This window comes from Rosa chinensis, chromosome 1 (genome assembly GCF_002994745.2).
Source record: "Rosa chinensis cultivar Old Blush chromosome 1, RchiOBHm-V2, whole genome shotgun sequence".
In the NCBI taxonomy this organism is placed as follows: Eukaryota; Viridiplantae; Streptophyta; class Magnoliopsida; order Rosales; family Rosaceae; genus Rosa; species Rosa chinensis.
In genome coordinates, this window is record NC_037088.1 from 5,285,415 (window position 1) to 5,302,925 (window position 17,511).

The 17,511-nt window shown below is 39.0% G+C and overlaps 3 protein-coding genes across 3 annotated transcripts; all 3 read right to left on the bottom strand.

The window, feature by feature from the left end:
• Positions 1-1,645: 1,645 nt before the first annotated feature.
• LOC112174223 (protein HIRA-like) lies at positions 1,646-8,609 on the bottom strand. The gene is given in 12 exon segments (XM_024311964.2): positions 1,646-2,434; positions 2,695-2,812; positions 3,258-3,380; positions 3,490-3,730; positions 3,887-4,097; positions 4,748-5,762; positions 5,904-6,307; positions 6,390-6,641; positions 6,954-7,012; positions 7,015-7,228; positions 8,015-8,214; positions 8,334-8,609. Coding segments are annotated over 11 exon segments (3,141 nt in total). The 5' UTR covers positions 8,123-8,214; positions 8,334-8,609; the 3' UTR covers positions 1,646-2,038.
• Positions 8,610-10,981: 2,372 nt separating this feature from the next.
• LOC112198898 lies at positions 10,982-11,748 on the bottom strand. Its single transcript, XM_024339996.1, has 2 exons — positions 11,730-11,748; positions 10,982-11,445 (listed from the first exon to the last, which is right to left on the bottom strand). Exons 1-2 carry the CDS (start codon positions 11,746-11,748, stop codon positions 10,982-10,984), a joined length of 483 nt encoding a protein of 160 aa, XP_024195764.1.
• Positions 11,749-11,787: 39 nt separating this feature from the next.
• Positions 11,788-12,318, bottom strand: LOC112198907. The gene has a single exon (XM_024340003.1). The coding sequence runs from the start codon at positions 12,316-12,318 to the stop codon at positions 11,788-11,790; it is 531 nt and encodes a 176-aa protein (XP_024195771.1).
• Positions 12,319-17,511: the final 5,193 nt, after the last annotated feature.

Below are 17,511 nucleotides of genomic sequence, written 5' to 3' on the forward strand. Positions count from 1 at the left end.
GAGGCTTATACAAACCTAAGTTCCTAGCTATTCACCACCATTTAGTTTCTATATGTTGTATTCTTGATCCTACATCTTCATAGAATTATATTGTGTACGCAATACAACAGTTTCTGCATCAAGGTGTATGTTATTCCATGCATCTTGTTCTTTATTTAATAATAAACAAATCTGGACTAAAAGAAACGTTCTAACCAACTACGTACTACAAGTTCCTTGCATCATCATATATAGCCAAATCTTTAGAAATATATCAAGTTCCTTGCATCATCATATACAGGAAGTTACTTATCCTAAATATCCGTATGTTGTCAAGTTGTCATATTTAATTAACCATTGATCAAGAAAATGGGTTTTTCGCAGCTTGTACCTTTGACAACAAGGAACATAATTTGATCAATTTCTTGCTTTATTGTTTTTGGATTAATTTCTTGCTTATAGCATATCATCAATAATTTGATCAATTTCTTGCTTGACTGTTTTTGGATTAATTTCTTGTTACAGCATATCATCAATAATTTGATCAATTTCTTGCTTTACTGTTTTTGGATTAAAAACACATTAATTTAGTTCACTTTGATCGACTTGATGCACATATAGTTGATGATCATTTGAAATAGGTTGTCTACGCATGTATGCATGTCCCATTGTTTTCTTTCTTCATTGACCAGCAGCAAATCTGGTTGCAGGTCCCATTGTTTTCTTTCTTCAATATTCACAGCTTATACCATTGATATTGTACTTAATGTGTGCCTTTGCCTTGTTTAATTTTATGAGTAATTTTCTCATATAGATGGATTACCAGCCTTTGCCTTGTTTAATAATTTCAGATGGCTTTGATGCCATTGAATTTCACTAACCTCCTTAACAACGAATCATCCCTCAGTGACCTTAATGAACCACACGATTTCCCGACGAACTGAGTCAGTATCAGTCCAATGGTTCTACTTATGCTCATTCACCATATGAAGATTGCACTTATGAAGAGACTCCTACAAATGAAGTTTACACTTATGAAGAGACACCACGTGCACCTAGCAGCAAGAAAGCACAAAGACAAGCCAACTTCACAATCGAAGAAGACAAACTTCTTGTATCTGCATGGCTCAATATTGGTTTAGACCCGGTGAAAGGAGCCGTTGTAAACTAGCCGTTATTTTAGATTTGTTTTAAATGTAGAATATTTTATTGTTGTAATAAATGCAGAAATCTGTAAAATAGGGAAGCTGTTGGAGTTGGAGCAGAAAAATTATGGAGATTTTGATTTTTGCTTCCCTATAATATAGAAATTATAGGGAAGCTGTTGGAGTTGCTCACGAATGATATTAATTTTATCTTCACTACTTGGCCACCGACTTAGGACTCTAGTATATAGGGATCTTAGAGAGCAAACCACTAGAATATCTTCTTCATCAATTGGTTTCATGTTCCTCAGCCTCTAACATTGGATCAGTACATTAAAAATGAGAGTACATAAAAGTAAAACGGACTTCTATAAACTTTAATCTTTTGACTCTTTGAGTACCTATAAAAGCTTTAAGGATTCAGGGTATAATTAACCCTTTCATTTGCCCCAAATCTACCGGGAATCATGCTTTATAGGCTAGTACACATCCAACAAGTTCCACACTAGGCATACTTGGAATAACCGCAAAAATAAGGAGTTATCTTATCATTATGCTGAATAACGTACAAGATACAAAATCCATCAAGCTGATTACATACAACTGACACAACTATATATGCAAAGATAGAATCACAATAGAATCAACAAAATTCTTCACCGCACAAAACCTGAGAGGACACCACAAGAAATTCACTAATAACGGATACAGGAGGCCGCAGCATATACTTGTCATTGGCTTTTCTTGGGCAGAAAGGTGAGTAGCAAAATGGACTCCGATCTAGATATGGTTGTGTCATGGGAAAAGTAAACTTCAAAGATCTACATACGTCATCAAAACTCAAAACTATGTGTAACTACATGTTAGTATGACTCATCTCTTGCATTTACTTTAATGGTGAGACAATGCAAAAATCAAGAACCTGCATCATTTTGTGGGGCATGAGTAACGTGATTGAGCTTTGGTGGATCTGAATTAACTTCATTTTTTGCTGTTGAAGCAGAATTTTCTCTATCTGTTGCTAACTGAGTGGAGTCTTTTTGATCAGTTGGATCGGGAACAGGCTTTGCTTGATCAGTTGCCACAAGGACAGAATCCATTTTATTTTTACTGGATGGAGCAGACTCCATTGGATCAGCTGCTGACAGACGTGCTGTTGGTGAAGTTTGAGTTTTTGACTCTACATTTATTTCAGCACTTTCATATTCAGAAATTAGATCCATGAATTCATTGAGCAAACGCTGTACTTTTCGATTTGAAGCCATTGCCGGGAGAATATCTTCTCGTAAGAGCTTATGTTTCCTCATTCCCTGCAGTAGCAGAAACGCAATGCAAATAAACATAAATAACACATGTACCACATTCTCAAGGCTAAAAATCATGGTATAATGTGATATACTGCTTCACCCTCACCAAGCCCTCAAGAATCGGTAAGAAAATAAATTAAATGTAAAACTGACTCAACACAAGAACATCTAATAAGGCCATGCAGAGAGAAGAAAATTGAAAAAGTTCTAGGTCCATATCCAACTACCAAAAGACATCTAATGAACTGTATCGAAAGTCTTACAAGCACAAAAGGATCCCATGCCAAGTTCTTTGAATCTAAAGAAGTAGCTTCCACCATTCCAGTAGGAGGTCCAAGGAAACTCTCACAGACTTCTCGTAGACGAGACTCGTCTGCTTCTCTGAAATCAGTGAATCAAGTTATATAGATAAACTAGTAGATAGTTTAGACCAGTAAATAGTTCAGGGATAAGTTATTATGCACTTGCTGACAACATTGACACCCGGATAGCTATAATCATTCATAAGGGGAAAAGAAGGAGCGTGACAGGTTTGAAAGAACATTTTAGAAGTATTCAATTTTAACATGCTTCAGGTGTCAGGTTTGTTACACAACCTTATGTTTTCTGCTGCACAGAGTATGATGAAACAAATAAAGGGTAAAGATGATGTCACCAAAAACAAAGCAGAGGCGTTGCATATCAGTGCACGTTAAAGAAAAACACCACAGGAAACAGTTTATACAATCATAAAGAATTTCACAATATTACTAACAATGCATGTGCAAATAGAATGATGGCTATATTTTACGGATACATGCACACAAGGAAGAAAAAAGATAAACACCTGGCAAGGAAGCGTATATATGATAGAAGGCATTGGCGATATTCATTAGGGGACTTTAAAGCCAGCAAAGAAGCCAGCTGAGCTTCCAAATGAGCACGTGTCTGTACTCCATCATCAGTCACCCTACAAGAAATGCAATGGAATCAATTCTAACTTCTAAGACTGAAATATTATAGGTCAGTAGGTCACTAGTAACTATAGTCTCCAAATTTCCATATTTTTAAGTACAAACCTGCTCCAACCTGGCTTCCTAGCCAAATATTTCTTAACATCAACCTGCAAACCAGCCAGCTCACCGCTCTGCGTCAAACCCAAATGCCAGGAGCTTGCAAAATTTGACCCAGAAAAGCAGTCATCTGCAACCCTAAGCCAACACATCAGTCCCATGTCAAAAAGGAAGGCATGGCGAGTAGCGAGAACAACAAGGGGAGATCCAGATCTTGATAGCTTTGCTGATATAACTTTGATCATGCCTGGAAAGTGTGGATAATGAGACAGAAATGTTAAACAAATCTAAAGTTCTAACCCTCATGCTGACAATACATGGGCTATGCCCATCGGTCAACACCTACAGAACAGAGAAAAAAAAAAAAAACTGTACATATATCAACACAAATGCAATGTGGTACCTGCATCATTTGCAGATGGATTTGGGTTTAAAGCAACCAGAGATGACAACGAGTCATGAAGGAGACAGTTCCGCTTTAATAGATCCCATAGATACAAGGATCCTTTTCTGGTAACCAAAAACAACTTCCAGCACTCGTCACAATCTATAAAAACTGCTGCAGATCCTACCATCATAGTCGGCATAGCGCGTCTCCCACACTTTGTGTAAACCTGCCCAGGGGAACAAGAAATATGATCAAACATATTCAAAAATTTAGGCAAGTGATATTGGTATACAAGTTATTACAAGATATAATGAATCATAAATCACATAATGTTTTATTCGAATAGTTATCTGATACGGATGTCTGTACCGATGTCAATAATCGATAATCATATCAGGCAATGGATAGACTTTTTATTTTTACAAATTTTTAAAGGTAACAGCAGTAAAAGATTAAAATATGTTAAGTTCTGAACATATTAGCTAGCATCTTTCTTCACCAAAAACCACTTAATATCAAATATTGCAAAAGAAATGGAAGACTTATGGGCTTCCAGTGTAAATTCACAGACAAAGATTTTAGTGAGCGCCAGTTGGCATCAGAAGACTACTACCAAGAAAATGTATGTAATAATATATGATGTCATTGGGTAAAGTACTATTAGTAGCAATTCTGCTTCACTTCAGATTTCAATCTGCAGCATTCCTCCAACGTGATAATATAAGATGATACGAAGTGCCACCACAAAGGACATATTATAAATATGATGTGAGAATTTTGAACTCTTGTGAAATGGAAACTTATATAATGGTGAAAAGTAAAACAGAAACGAAAGAAAAGGGGGAAAGTAAACAAGTGAAAGATGTATATGCTTACCTGGATGCATCCATCTTCACATCCAACAGCCCAAAAGTTTGCATTTCCAGCTAAAACAGTGACTTTCCCAGATATTCTATCAGACCAAAGTGTTTGCAACCCTTTTGTGCAGGTGATTTCGGTTTCTTTTATGATCAGTGAATTTCCCACGTTAATAATGTCATTTGCAGCATGTTCCTTAGGCCGAGCTTCCAAGCAATATGGTACAGCATCTTCCGCTTCCTTCTTATCAAACACCCTAATTGAAAGAATAGGACTAGAACCACATATTGAATTAGAAGCCTTCACAGTTCCTGACTGTTCTATATTTATGCTTTCATCTCTACCTGTGGAGGTGGGAACCTTCTCAATAACAAGGCTGTTGGTAATCATAGCTCTAGCGGTGACCCCCTGTCCATCCTTTATATCATTGCCTCTCATAAGTGTTTCCCTGACAGAATTTTCTTTAATCCCCCTATCATCAGCAACTAACCCACTATCATTCTTTCTGTGATCAGAAGGCATTAGAGGGAAGTCAAGTGCCTGGGACTGAGCCCCAACAGAATTATTTTCCTTCTGGAGAGGCACACCAACTGCCTCTGGAATAATCCTCTTTCGACCATCAGGTCGTCTATATTCTCTTTGCTTTACAGGACTAGAAATGTGGGCAGGCATTGAAACTTTATTTAAAACATCACCAGAAGCTCCTCCACTCTTCTTCCTATCATCAACGTGACCATCAGATGCTTTTGTTGCAACCACCACACCCGCAGAAGGTTTGACTGTCTGGCTTTGCTGAACATCCCGAACCACTTTTTTCTTTGGGGCTTGCTTAGCAGAAGCTGCCTCAAGCAATAACTGTGCTGGGCTTTCAGCTAAATGTACCTGCCTACCTCTAACATCGCCATAACGACTTCTCTTTAATTCATCCAGTTCAGCATCACTTAACCGGTGGCCAAGCTCTTTCACCTCAAAATGGAAAGTAGCCACTGAACCATCCAAAGAACATGCAAAAAGTGAATAACCATCGGGGCTCCTGTTCCCAGCAGAAAAAGAAAAGCATTAAAGAAAGGAATGAACAGAATGATAACAACAAAATAATAGATAATGAACAAATAAATAAAACGGAAAGAACCTAATGGACCAATGGTAGGTACTCTGGAAATGAGAATCTTACCAAGATAAATCCACAACACTTTGAGTGAAGAAATGCTTTGCTACAAAGAGAGGGCGGGGACTTGCAGTCGTCCATACAGTTATTGTACGATCCTGACTCCCGATTGCTATAACATTATAAGGTTGTAGTTCTTTTTCTTTCCCACCTATTTTTGAGGTGCCATTGGTCCACCCAACAGGTGCAGCTTTCCCTTCTTGAGCATTGGAAAAATTCCTCTTAAACATTGAGTGGTTAAACTTCACCACAATCACAGGTGCATTATGTCCTAAGAAGTCAAAAGTAGCAGACCATTCCCCTCTCTCTAGAACAGGTGCTGAATGCCTTGGTTTCTGGAACCCATGAGTGGTAGTAATGAAATGACCACAAGGGGACCATCCAAGCCGCCTGAAAAAGGTAGATCCAAGCTGAAGAAACAAATATTGTCAGAAATTTAAACCAGCAACTGTATAGAGCAAAAAACAGAACTTGAAACCACAATTGACATACTGATTTTGCCCAGTGGCCGTCTGTTTTGTGAGCAAGACTCCAGTCACTTGTTCGCCAAATAATTACAGTCTTATCATCTGATTGACTTGCTATGAAGGAGCCAATCGGATCCCAAGTAACTCCTTTAACCAAGCTAGAATGGCCCCTAAGAACAGCAGTGCAAATACCATTGCTCATATTCCAGATGTGTATAGTGTTATCTAAACTTCCACTGGCCAGCATCGAGTCATCTGGAGACCAATTGAGATCCACCTACTTTAACCACAGAAAAGTAGCACTGCAGTTAGACAATACCACCAAAGAATTATTTTAAGGGAATTTCAAAAAAATATAAAAAAATCTCCCGTATCCCCCCTTTTTTTTTTCCTTGGTTGGGACAGTTGTAGAAAAAGCCAAAGATTATACGAACCTTCTGGTAAATCCCAAAGGCAAGGCAAGAACACACATTGTTTGAAAACAAAAGGACAACCAAATTTGGGAGGAGAAACATACTCAATAACTAAAGAGCAAAAGAATCTATTTTGGGTGCACCAATTATCCAAACAATGCAAGAAATATCATTACCACATCTGCAGTATGCCCTCTCAAAGTCATTGCAACTTTCCAATTCTCGACATCAGGGGCTCTCCACTGCCAAACTCAGTGGTTCCTGAACCTGGCTTCCTCTCATGAATTAGAAGTACTTGATCATCAGATCCTGATGCAAGATAGCGACCATGCTTAGCCCACCTAACACAATTCACAGAACCGAAGTGATCACGGAGGGTTGCAAGTAGCCTTTGGGCTGATTCTTCATTTGAGAAATCCCTGCCCAGGGATTTCATGTTCCATACCCGCACCTGAAATTGGTAAGAATGAGTAAATCGCTTCCATATTTTAGTAGAGCAAATGATGCCACACAAATTGATGTGACAAAGGTGACCCATACATGTAACTGTAAGTAAATTTTTCTAATGCAGGACATTCCCAGTCGATGAAATTGAGTGCTGTTCAATGAACATGTACAATGATGAAATTGTACAGAGAGCATGAAATGAAAAACATGATTTAGTTATTGAAAAAGCCCTATAAATATAATGAAACAGTCTACTCTTACTTTGTGATATTTCAAGTATAATGAAACATATATTGTATCGAGTTATTAGACGATAGCCACTTTTTGAAAGACGTAAAGAAAAAAATGCACGAAAGTAGTGCCATCTGGAAGCAATACAAGAAAAACCCCTAGAAAACAAAACAATTCAATAAACATCTGCTTAAGCTTTGACCGCAACACAACTGAAAATATATACACCCCCTAGAATCAATGATGCTCAACATAATACTACTGGTCAAATAAGAATTCACAATCCAAGCACAAAACTAAACATACAAATTCCAACATATTTCTAAAGCAACAAGGCAGAGGATATCATTGCCGATTCAAACAAATGAAGCTAAATCGACGTATCAAGAGGGTTTCTGATATCACTTCTTTTAATTTTCCTAGCAAACAGAACAACAATGATGATAAAGATACATCACTCGATGCAAAAACCTACAGTGTTCCTCAAAAGATTCAATTTTCTTTCACATTCCTACTCCTAATCCAGTAAAGAAAGCAGAAAGAATGAGAGGAGTCACACCTTGTGGTCACCCCCACCAGTGGCAACCCTAAGTCCACCAGGCTGAACATCAATGGAGAAAATTTGCAAACCCTCATGCCTAATCCAACTGGGCTTTTCTGCAATCATCTCTGCTACTTAATTCCACAACCCAACACAGCAATTCCGCTTTGTAAGCCCCAAACTCATACTTCTCCAACAAGAAACGCCTCAACTGCGCCCTGCCCAAAGATGAACACACACATTTGAGTTGATTAGCCAAAAAGAGACCTAGTTTACTCAAATTGTACCAAATGGGTATGTAAATTTACAGTTTTTGCATGAAGAAGAGAATTGTTACCTCGAAGAAATCGTCAATGTGGAGCTTGCAAACACAGTGCCCTAATTTGAGTGTTTGGGGGAGATTGAGATTGTTGTATGTGAAGGTGACGAGTGGGGCTGAGGGTTTTGTTGAAGAGGCTCAGCGATCCAAGAGTTCAAAAGGAGTGAGAGAAGTACGGAAGTGAAATAAAGCGAATGAGATTCTGAGACGAGGGGCTGAACGGGTTATTCAATTCGGGTCGGTTTGTTTTTTATTTATTTCTTGACTAAAAGCAAGTTCACCAGGCTCTCTTATGACTGGACACGGGCTCGCTCTCTTATGACTGCGCACCACGTCAAAAGCAGGCTTGGGGGCAAGGTTTTTTCACTATTCATGCTTCCACCAGATCTGGGGCAGGGCACCATCTCGGGCACCATGGTGATTGAGGCCGTGACTCAGGATGCCATGCTAGCCCAAAAAGAAGAGGAGAGGGGAGACTCGCCGACAAGCTGGAGCTAGGAGCCGCTTGTCATGTAGCGCCGACAAGCGTGCAAGAGCGTGCGAGCCAACTTTTTGGCGTGTAGTGGCGTGCGGCTGGAGACGTGATAAGTAGCCGTTGGTTGTAATTGGGAATTTGAATGCAACGGTCCACATATCTAGACCGTTGCTTATGATAATTGAAGGGATCGGACGGTGGATAATTATGGACCTATAATTCCTGGTTTGCAGAGGTAAAAAAAAAAAAACTTAATTAGTAATCGTTAGATTACAATGGTAACAAAAAAAATATAACCAAAATTTCCAATAAATACCTCACCTCCTATTTTACTTCTCACACCAAAAAAATCATCTTTGTTCCTCAAAATTTTTTGCTCCTTCTCCTCATAGCTTTCGTCTTCCGAAATTTTTTTATTCCAATATGAGCGTATGAGGCAATACGATTGTCCAACCCGTAGCAGATCCAAGTATTGACAGGACACGTTGGCAGACTAATGAAGACATTCAATTGTGCAAGTCTTGGAGGGCAATTAGTTAAGATCCGGCAAAGGGTACGGGACGAAGAAAAAATCATCTATGGATAGAGGTACGCCAACACTATGCCGAACATTGGGATGGATATGTCCGATCATTGCAAGCTTTTCAAGGGAGGTGGAAAACCTTGAAAGTCAAACTTTATGCTTGGCATTGTGCGTTAAGGCAAGCGAAAAGTTGGTACAAGAGTGGTGCGAATATGATTGATGAGGTATGACTTTGTAGTGTAACACGAATATTAATTTTTATGATTCTTTTAATGTATATTAAAATTTAATTAGTTGATACATCTTACTTTAAATTATTAGTTGAAATATTTTGTTGATAATTATACTTTAAATTATTAGTTGATATATTAAAATTTAGTTTATTATTATACTTCAAATTAGTACTTCATAATCATACTTTAGACTTAAATTTATTTTAATTATACATTATACTCACCTTATACTTAAAGTTAGTAGGTGATGTAGGTGGATTTAATTAGTTGATACATTGTACCTCGTTTATATTTGTACTAATAGATTTATATTTTTTTGTTTAAATTAACATAGCGACGTCAAGCACAAGATTTGTGGAGAGCTGCGATAACAAAATCGAAAGGAAAACCAAAAAAATGTGATTTCATTAGTTTAGAATGTTACGAGATTGTTAAGTGGTTTCAATAATTTGGTGACGTTCCAAACCATTCCTCTTCGGCTGGAGGAACCTCCAGGGGAGCAACTGAACGGATGCACACACAACAATCCGTTCCTGATTCTCATGTCCAGTTGGACATAGATGCAGATGAGGTAAATGCCGATGCAACTCTCAATCCTTCGGTGAGGCCTCAAGGAAAGAAGGCTACCAAAGAAGCTATTTAGAAAGGAAAGAAAGCATTTAATGATTCTAGTCCTCTGACAGCCGCTGTGGAGACTATAGCACCCAACCAAACAACAACGTTGTCTGCCAAGGAGAAACGTGATGAGGAATATGCTCGACATCTCCATGACCAACAACAACGAGATTATATACGCTTGCAATTGGATATTCAATAGAGGGAATTCAAAAATCAAGAGAGTGAAGAGCGTATTATGGAGATGGACACAAGTAAGATGACGCTAACTAAAAGATGAAGATGCAACCCGTGAATCTAACTTCCCACAACCACCATTCACCGACAAATATTATCCACCACCTCCTTTCTCCGGTGGCTATCCACAACCACCATTCCCCAATGGGTATTATCCACAATCTCGTTTCCCCGGTGGTTTTCCATAACCAACATTCACCGGTGGCTTCCCACAACCACCATTCACCTGTGGCTATCCACAACCACCATTCACAGGTGGAGTCTCTTCCCCACCTTTCTCTTCGAGTGAATCCACTAACCCCAACCATATGGATGACCCCTCAAACACAAATTGGATTCCTAATGGAGATGAGGATTAGGAAAATTGTCAAGTTATATATTTTAAATAATTGTATTGTTATGATTCCAATACTTGGTTTTTCACTTATGTAATATTAGATTGATGAAATGAAAATTTATTTGAATAATACCCTTACGAATGAAAAGCACACAAACATAATTAAAAACATAAAAGCTAAATGAAAACCACACAAACATAATTAAAAACAGAAAAACTAAATGAAAACACACACAAATAGCAGATCTAGATACATCTGTTGCCTTGAAATTCCCAAAAGTGTTGAATGAGGTCTTCTTGAAGGTTGGAGTGATTGTGCTCAGATCTAATTTCTTGGTAGCGGTCCATGAATCCGTTGATATTATGACTATCTCTACCAACATGATCAAAGTCTCTACCAGTTGGTCCCTCCCATACCTCAGCAATCCTGGGCCTCATATTGTTATCTTCTTCATCATCCGACTCCAACTCATCATCGCTATCTTCAGGTCGTTCATCCTCGACAATCATGTTATGTAATATAATACAAGTTAACATGATGTATTGGATGTCCTTTTTATGCCACCCATGAGCAGCTCCTCTAACAATACCCAAGCGTGACTGTAATATACCAAAACATATTTCTACATTCTTCCTATACCCCTCTTGAGCCTTTGCAAACTCGATTTCCTTGGGCTTGTAGGATTTCGAACTGTTTTCTAGAAAGTCGCCTATTGAGGATAAATACCGTCAGCGAGATAGTACCATAAACTGTGAAATTTGTTATTAACTTGGAATTGGATCTGAGGTGCTCTATCGACGGTAAGCTCATCAAACAACGGAGACTTTGTCAAGACGTTGAGATCGTTGCATGCCTCGGGCATTCCAAAGAATGCGTGCCAAATCCAGGTGTCATAAGATGCGATTACTTCCAGGATGATAGTGGGGATCTGTTTTCTGCCACTATATTCTCCTGCCCAACCCGTCGGGCAATTCTTCCATTGCCAATGCATACAGTCGATGCTCCCAATCATTCCTGGAAAACCTCTCCTCTCAGCTTTGGCAAGAAGTCGTCAAAGGTCGACAGCAGTAGGAGCGCGGAGGTATTCTGCTGAGTAAAGATCAACAATTTCTCGTGTAAATCGCTGAAGGGCTGCGACGGCGGTGGATTTCGCCATCCGACAATACTCAGCACATTGATCTGCCCCCGCACCGTAAGCAAGCATTCGCAAGGCAGCTGTCATCTTCTGCTCCGGAAGCAGTCCGACTTTACCAGTAGCATCTGACTTTTTAACAAAGTAACGATCATACTGGCAAAGGTCAGTAGATATACGCTTGAAGAGATTGAGACTCATCCTGTAACGTGTTTGGAACTCCCAATCTTTGAACACTGGCCGGTCGACAAAGTAATCGGCCATCATGTTTTTTCCCCTTTCTTCTCTAAGTCTTTCCTCATTTGGTGCACGACCCGGATGAGAACCGCGCCCTCGGTGTTGGTTTCCAGATTCTTCTGCGACTGCAGCGATGACAATGGCGTTAATGGCCATCATCTCTTCATCATCTTCATCCTGAGACCGTCGAATTTGATCCCACAAGCTATTCATTGAAACAAGGGAAATTGAGGTAATATGTAATGCTAGAGATATGAAAAGGGTGAAGGTTTGTTAAGCTCGGATGGTGTGTGTGTGTAGTGAAAACATCATGTCTATTTATTGAAATTTTTTATACAGATAAAAGTGTCGGTGGGTTATCACTCACTCATTTCAAAAAAATTGTCGGTGGTGTACATGTGATAAAACTGTCGGTGGAGTTTTCAGATTTTCACTCTTTTCAAAAAAATTGTCGGTGGTGTACATGTGATAAAACTGTCGGTGGAGTTTTCATATTTTCACTCTTTTCAAAAATCGTGTCGATGGTGTGCATATGATAAAACTGTCGGTGGAGTTTTAAATTTTTTCACACTTTTCAAAAACTTAGTCGGTCGTGTGCATGTAATAAAAGTGTTGGTGGAGTTAAAAAAAAAAAAAGTGTCGGTGGACATATAATTTGTCTACCCATAAAATTTTATTTGGTTCCATTTCCAAATTTTTCATCAATACTATTTATTTACATCATACATTTCTCACTTTTCCAAAAAAAAAATATATATATATATATATATATATTTGATGAACAGTAACTGACTGGTGACTCTGACCCAACGGGTGGAAGCAAAGATCCAGTGGCAGTGAATAGTTTCCTGCCCTGGTGACCTAGTGACCCAACTAGTGAACTTGCTCTACCCGGTGAGGGCTGTAAATTTGGATAAGACTTGAAATCCATATGAAATAGCGGGTCATTTAAGTCTTTCTCTGTCACTTGTTGTTACACCGGAAATTTGATCATGGCCATGAAACTCAATCTTGGGGAGCTCATAGCGCATAAGAGATTAAGCAGATGGCCAAGTATTGGGACTTCCATCTTAACATGTATAAGATTAAGCAGATGGCCAAGTATTAGGACTTATTCGCATCTATTGCACCCTGCTAATTATTCAATTTCTTTCAAGTTGCTGGCAAGCAATGACCTTGATGGGTTTCCATGAGCCCCTGAATCTTCAAAATTTTCAAATTACGATGTGGTCATAAGCCTTCAAGTACATCATCCTCATTGTCGTCATTGTCAGTAAGTTGTGACCTTTATAATTCCAACATTGTAAAGGTCATGGGTTTGATTTTCATTGACATATGTAAGGGTCCTTGCTTCTTCTACATCTCTTACATGCTTCAAATTATAGATAGATAAGGCGTCTCTCAAATGGTTTAACCCACCCAGTTCCGCAATTCTAGGTCCAGTCTCCTTACTCACCTTCAGAAAAGGTAATGATATGACATTAGTACGTCAATCTTCCAAATATCCCAACCGGAACTTTCGCAATTTACCAAAATAAACATGTCTCAAGTTGATCATATCAGCAATCATCTTTGGGAACTCTTCAACATGATAAGGCATTTTAAATGTCTCAAGGCAATAAAGCTGACTAATAGAATTTGGAAATTCTTTGACATTTCTTCACATAACATTCATATACCCATGTGTGTCAACTTTTCAATTGAACTCGGCAACTTGTCAATGTTTGGCTTGTATAAATATATCTAACACACGTAAAGATCTAAAGCTAGGCAAAATGCTCTCAAGTGCTTCTCTCTTAGAAAATAGTAAGCGCAAGTTTGTCATGTTTGATACTCGCTCCGCAAGATCATGCTCGTGCATCTTGCATGTGGTAATATTACTGTAGAAGTCTTTCTAACATCTTGAAAAAAATGACTTTTCTAATAAGATGTCAAAATATTCATTACCTCTATCCTCCATCTCTAGATTGGTTTTGGTTGTGGATAGATTCCCTAGCTGCTTTTGGATAAGAGATGCACTCTTGATATATGTCTAACAGTGGTTGTGGACATCTCTAGCTGTTTTTTGGCCAATAGATGCTCCAGTTGCTAAGGGCTTGTACACCAAGGTTGACTTTGCTTGGCACTTGGCAGAACTTGGAAGTCTATGTTTGGAAGAAGTGGGACTAGGTCACGTAACAAAGTTATTAGAGGTGTCTGGTAGATGATTTAGTAGTAAAGGTCCTTGTTATGTACTGCAGAATAGAGTCGGAGATTTTAAACCTTTTGATCTAGAAAACAGAGAGATAGCAAGTGAGGCAATGAAATGGTAGAAGATGAATAAACAGACTAGTCTTTTTTCACGAAGAAACTTAATAGACTTAAAATTTCTGGTGGCAACTATCTAAGCACCTTAAGGAACCAGAAGCACATGGAACATTCATACACTTGAATGAACCAAATTTCTTCTTTCTATATGTTAGATTCAAGATCCACCCAGGAAAGTTATTTACATATTGAAGAACCATTATCTCATTGTGTGATGCCCCAGAAATTCGTATTTATTTTCCGAGGATTTTTCAGAATTAATTTTATGTATATTGGACGGTTTCGTGGCTCGTGGATGGAGCGGAAGTGTTTCGGACGAATTTCTATTCGGAAAGTGTGACTTTAGGGTGGGTTCAAGGTTGACTTTTGATACGTTAGGATTCTCCAAAAACTTCCTTCACGAAAGTTGTAGAGCGCGTCGATACGAGTTCGTGGACATGTGGAATACGGAAATCGGAGTTCGTATGAGAAAGTTATGAGCGTTTGATGTTTTGGGAAAGTTCTATAAATAGGAGTTTCCATTTTCGGAAACTTACTATTTTCCATTTTTGCATTTCCTTTTCCGGAAACCAGAAACGCTCCGTTCTCTCTCATCACCCGTGCTCGACCCGACCCGAACCCGGTGATCCGACCCGGCTTTTCTGGCGAGCTCCGGCCATCTCCGGCGACGAGACTTTCCAGATCAGCTCTACTCCTCCGTGCGCTCCTCCCTGTGGTGTCCTCTAGTGCCGATTCTCGGTGGTGGCAGTGGTAGAAGGCGGTGCAGGTTGGTGTTTTCGGACCCAGCCGGAAAACACAACTCCGGCGACTTCGTGGCTTCGTGTTTCCTTGGTTGAGTTCAGAATAGGCTTGCTGATGGATCTATGGTGTTTGTTTTGATCGGTTTACGTGGAAATCGGTTCAACTCAGTTGGGATTACTGTTCACGGCTTGTGAGGTAGTTTTCGATCCCTTAAGCTTGTTTTCTGACTTCGAGCCAGTTATGAAAATTCACAAGCATGCTTAGATGAAGCTTTTTGATGTTGGGAGTTTTGTGAAATATTGAGTTTTGGCCGGCGGCGGTGCGCCACCACCTGTGGTGGCGTTCCGGCGGTGTTCCGGCCACGTATGGGACTGTTTCTGGTATTATATGTCTTCTACTCGTCGATATGAGCGTTTCGATATATAATATACAAATTTTGGAGTTCGAATGGATTTGTTATGATTTTTGCAGTTTCATACCGATCGATTTATTTGATCCGTGAGGATTCGAGCGTCCGATCGACTTGTGGTTTGGTCACATCGATCGTGAACGTATTCCGGAGACTTTGGGAGGTCTCGGATGTGGTTTTGCCTCGATTGGCGCCACTTTGGGGATTTAGTTCAGAACAGGGGTTTCGGACTTAAATCATTTGTGGATTGTTGCTAAGTTGAACCGTACGTGATTAGGTGCTTGACGAGGTATCCTTGGACGGTTGTTTTGTGGACTGGCTGCTTTGTTCTGTATTGAAGACGCAGCAGGAGTTTCGAGGTGAGTAAATCTCACAAGGATCTTTATGAACAGAAGTACCGTTATTGTTTTGGTGTTAATTATTTAACTGCAAACTATAGTTGGTATTGGTAGGCATTCCTGAACGAATGACTATATATATATTTAGATGAAATATATGTATATCCTTGTGGATGATTGTGATAAATAATAATATGCATGATGGTGTTCATATTATTGTTGAATGTGACTTTTCAGGAAACAATATTGTAGAAAAAGAAGTTTTCTATTGTTTGAAAGGTATTGAGCTTGATATTACATTTTTGAGTCAAGCGTGACTCATTTTAGATGTATTGGTCTTTGTATCAAGGGTCATAGATGGTGAGCAGGGATAAGGAAAGCCAAAATTAGATAGTTGTAACGTTTTAGGTCAGGTGTGACTTACTTAACGTTGACTTGAGACCAGATGGGGTCTGAAAAGCATGGGTCGCAGATGGTGACCAACGGTTGGTTCTAAGACCAGACGGGGTATGAAAACCAAGAGTCACAGACGGTGATAGGTTGCAGATGGTGACCAAAGATTTATCTGTGTTATGAGCCTAATTACCATATTGTCTTTGAGTTATGGAATTTACTGTGACTATAGATGGTGTTAGTGACATTCTGAGTGAATGATTATGTGTGTAAATATATATATTATGGGATATATATATATACACATACGTATTCATATATTGGTGGCATTTCTGATTGAATGATTATGTGTGTACATATATATATTATGGGATATATATATATATATACATATGTATTCATGTATTAGTGGCTTCGTTGTGAATATGTGTTGATGTGATGTGTGTCTAGGTTAGACTGATTTTTTGTTAGTACATCATGGGGGGTAGCGAGGAGCTATCTGATGCTCATGAGTACGTGTTTTAAAAGGGAGTTTCGGGGATTCTTTCTTTTAAATGTCCTGGGAGGACTTGTTTATCATATTTAATTGTCAGAGTTTCAATTTATATGATTTGGTCACTGTGTGACCTTTATTGTTTCTTTTGGGAAAAGAACGTGCTATTTTGGGAAAACATGGTGTGTGTCCCTTTTTACGAGTTGATGGGTTTTCCTCGTGTTTGGCGTTAGTTGTGCGGGCTTTTATCCCGTGATATTGTGTGAGTTGTTTTGAGTTACTCATACGGGCTTGCAAAAGCTTACCGGGTTTGTTGTGTGGCAACCCGGTACACCATTCCAACGGTGTAAGGGTTATTTCTGCAGGTCAGGTTGATCGTGGCTGATGCTGAGGTAGCGTGCTTGCAGCTTAACGGTAGTAAGTCAATTTTGTGACCTTACCGTCATAGAGACTTCCGTTGTAGTGAGCTCTGAGGAGCATTTACGTTTATCTTGTTGTTGACAGTTTAATTCGTAAGCTTGTGTAATATATAACTCTTTGGAGCGAGTGTATATTAACTTTGAGGGTTCAGGGCATCAATATGTGTGTAAGTTTAAGGGAAAAAGATTTCAGGTACTTTGTATTGATGACAGGACGTTCACGCATATATAATTATGGGGTTATATATATCGATTTTCATGTGTGTAAAATCAGGGGCGTGACACATTGTTCTATGAATATGCATC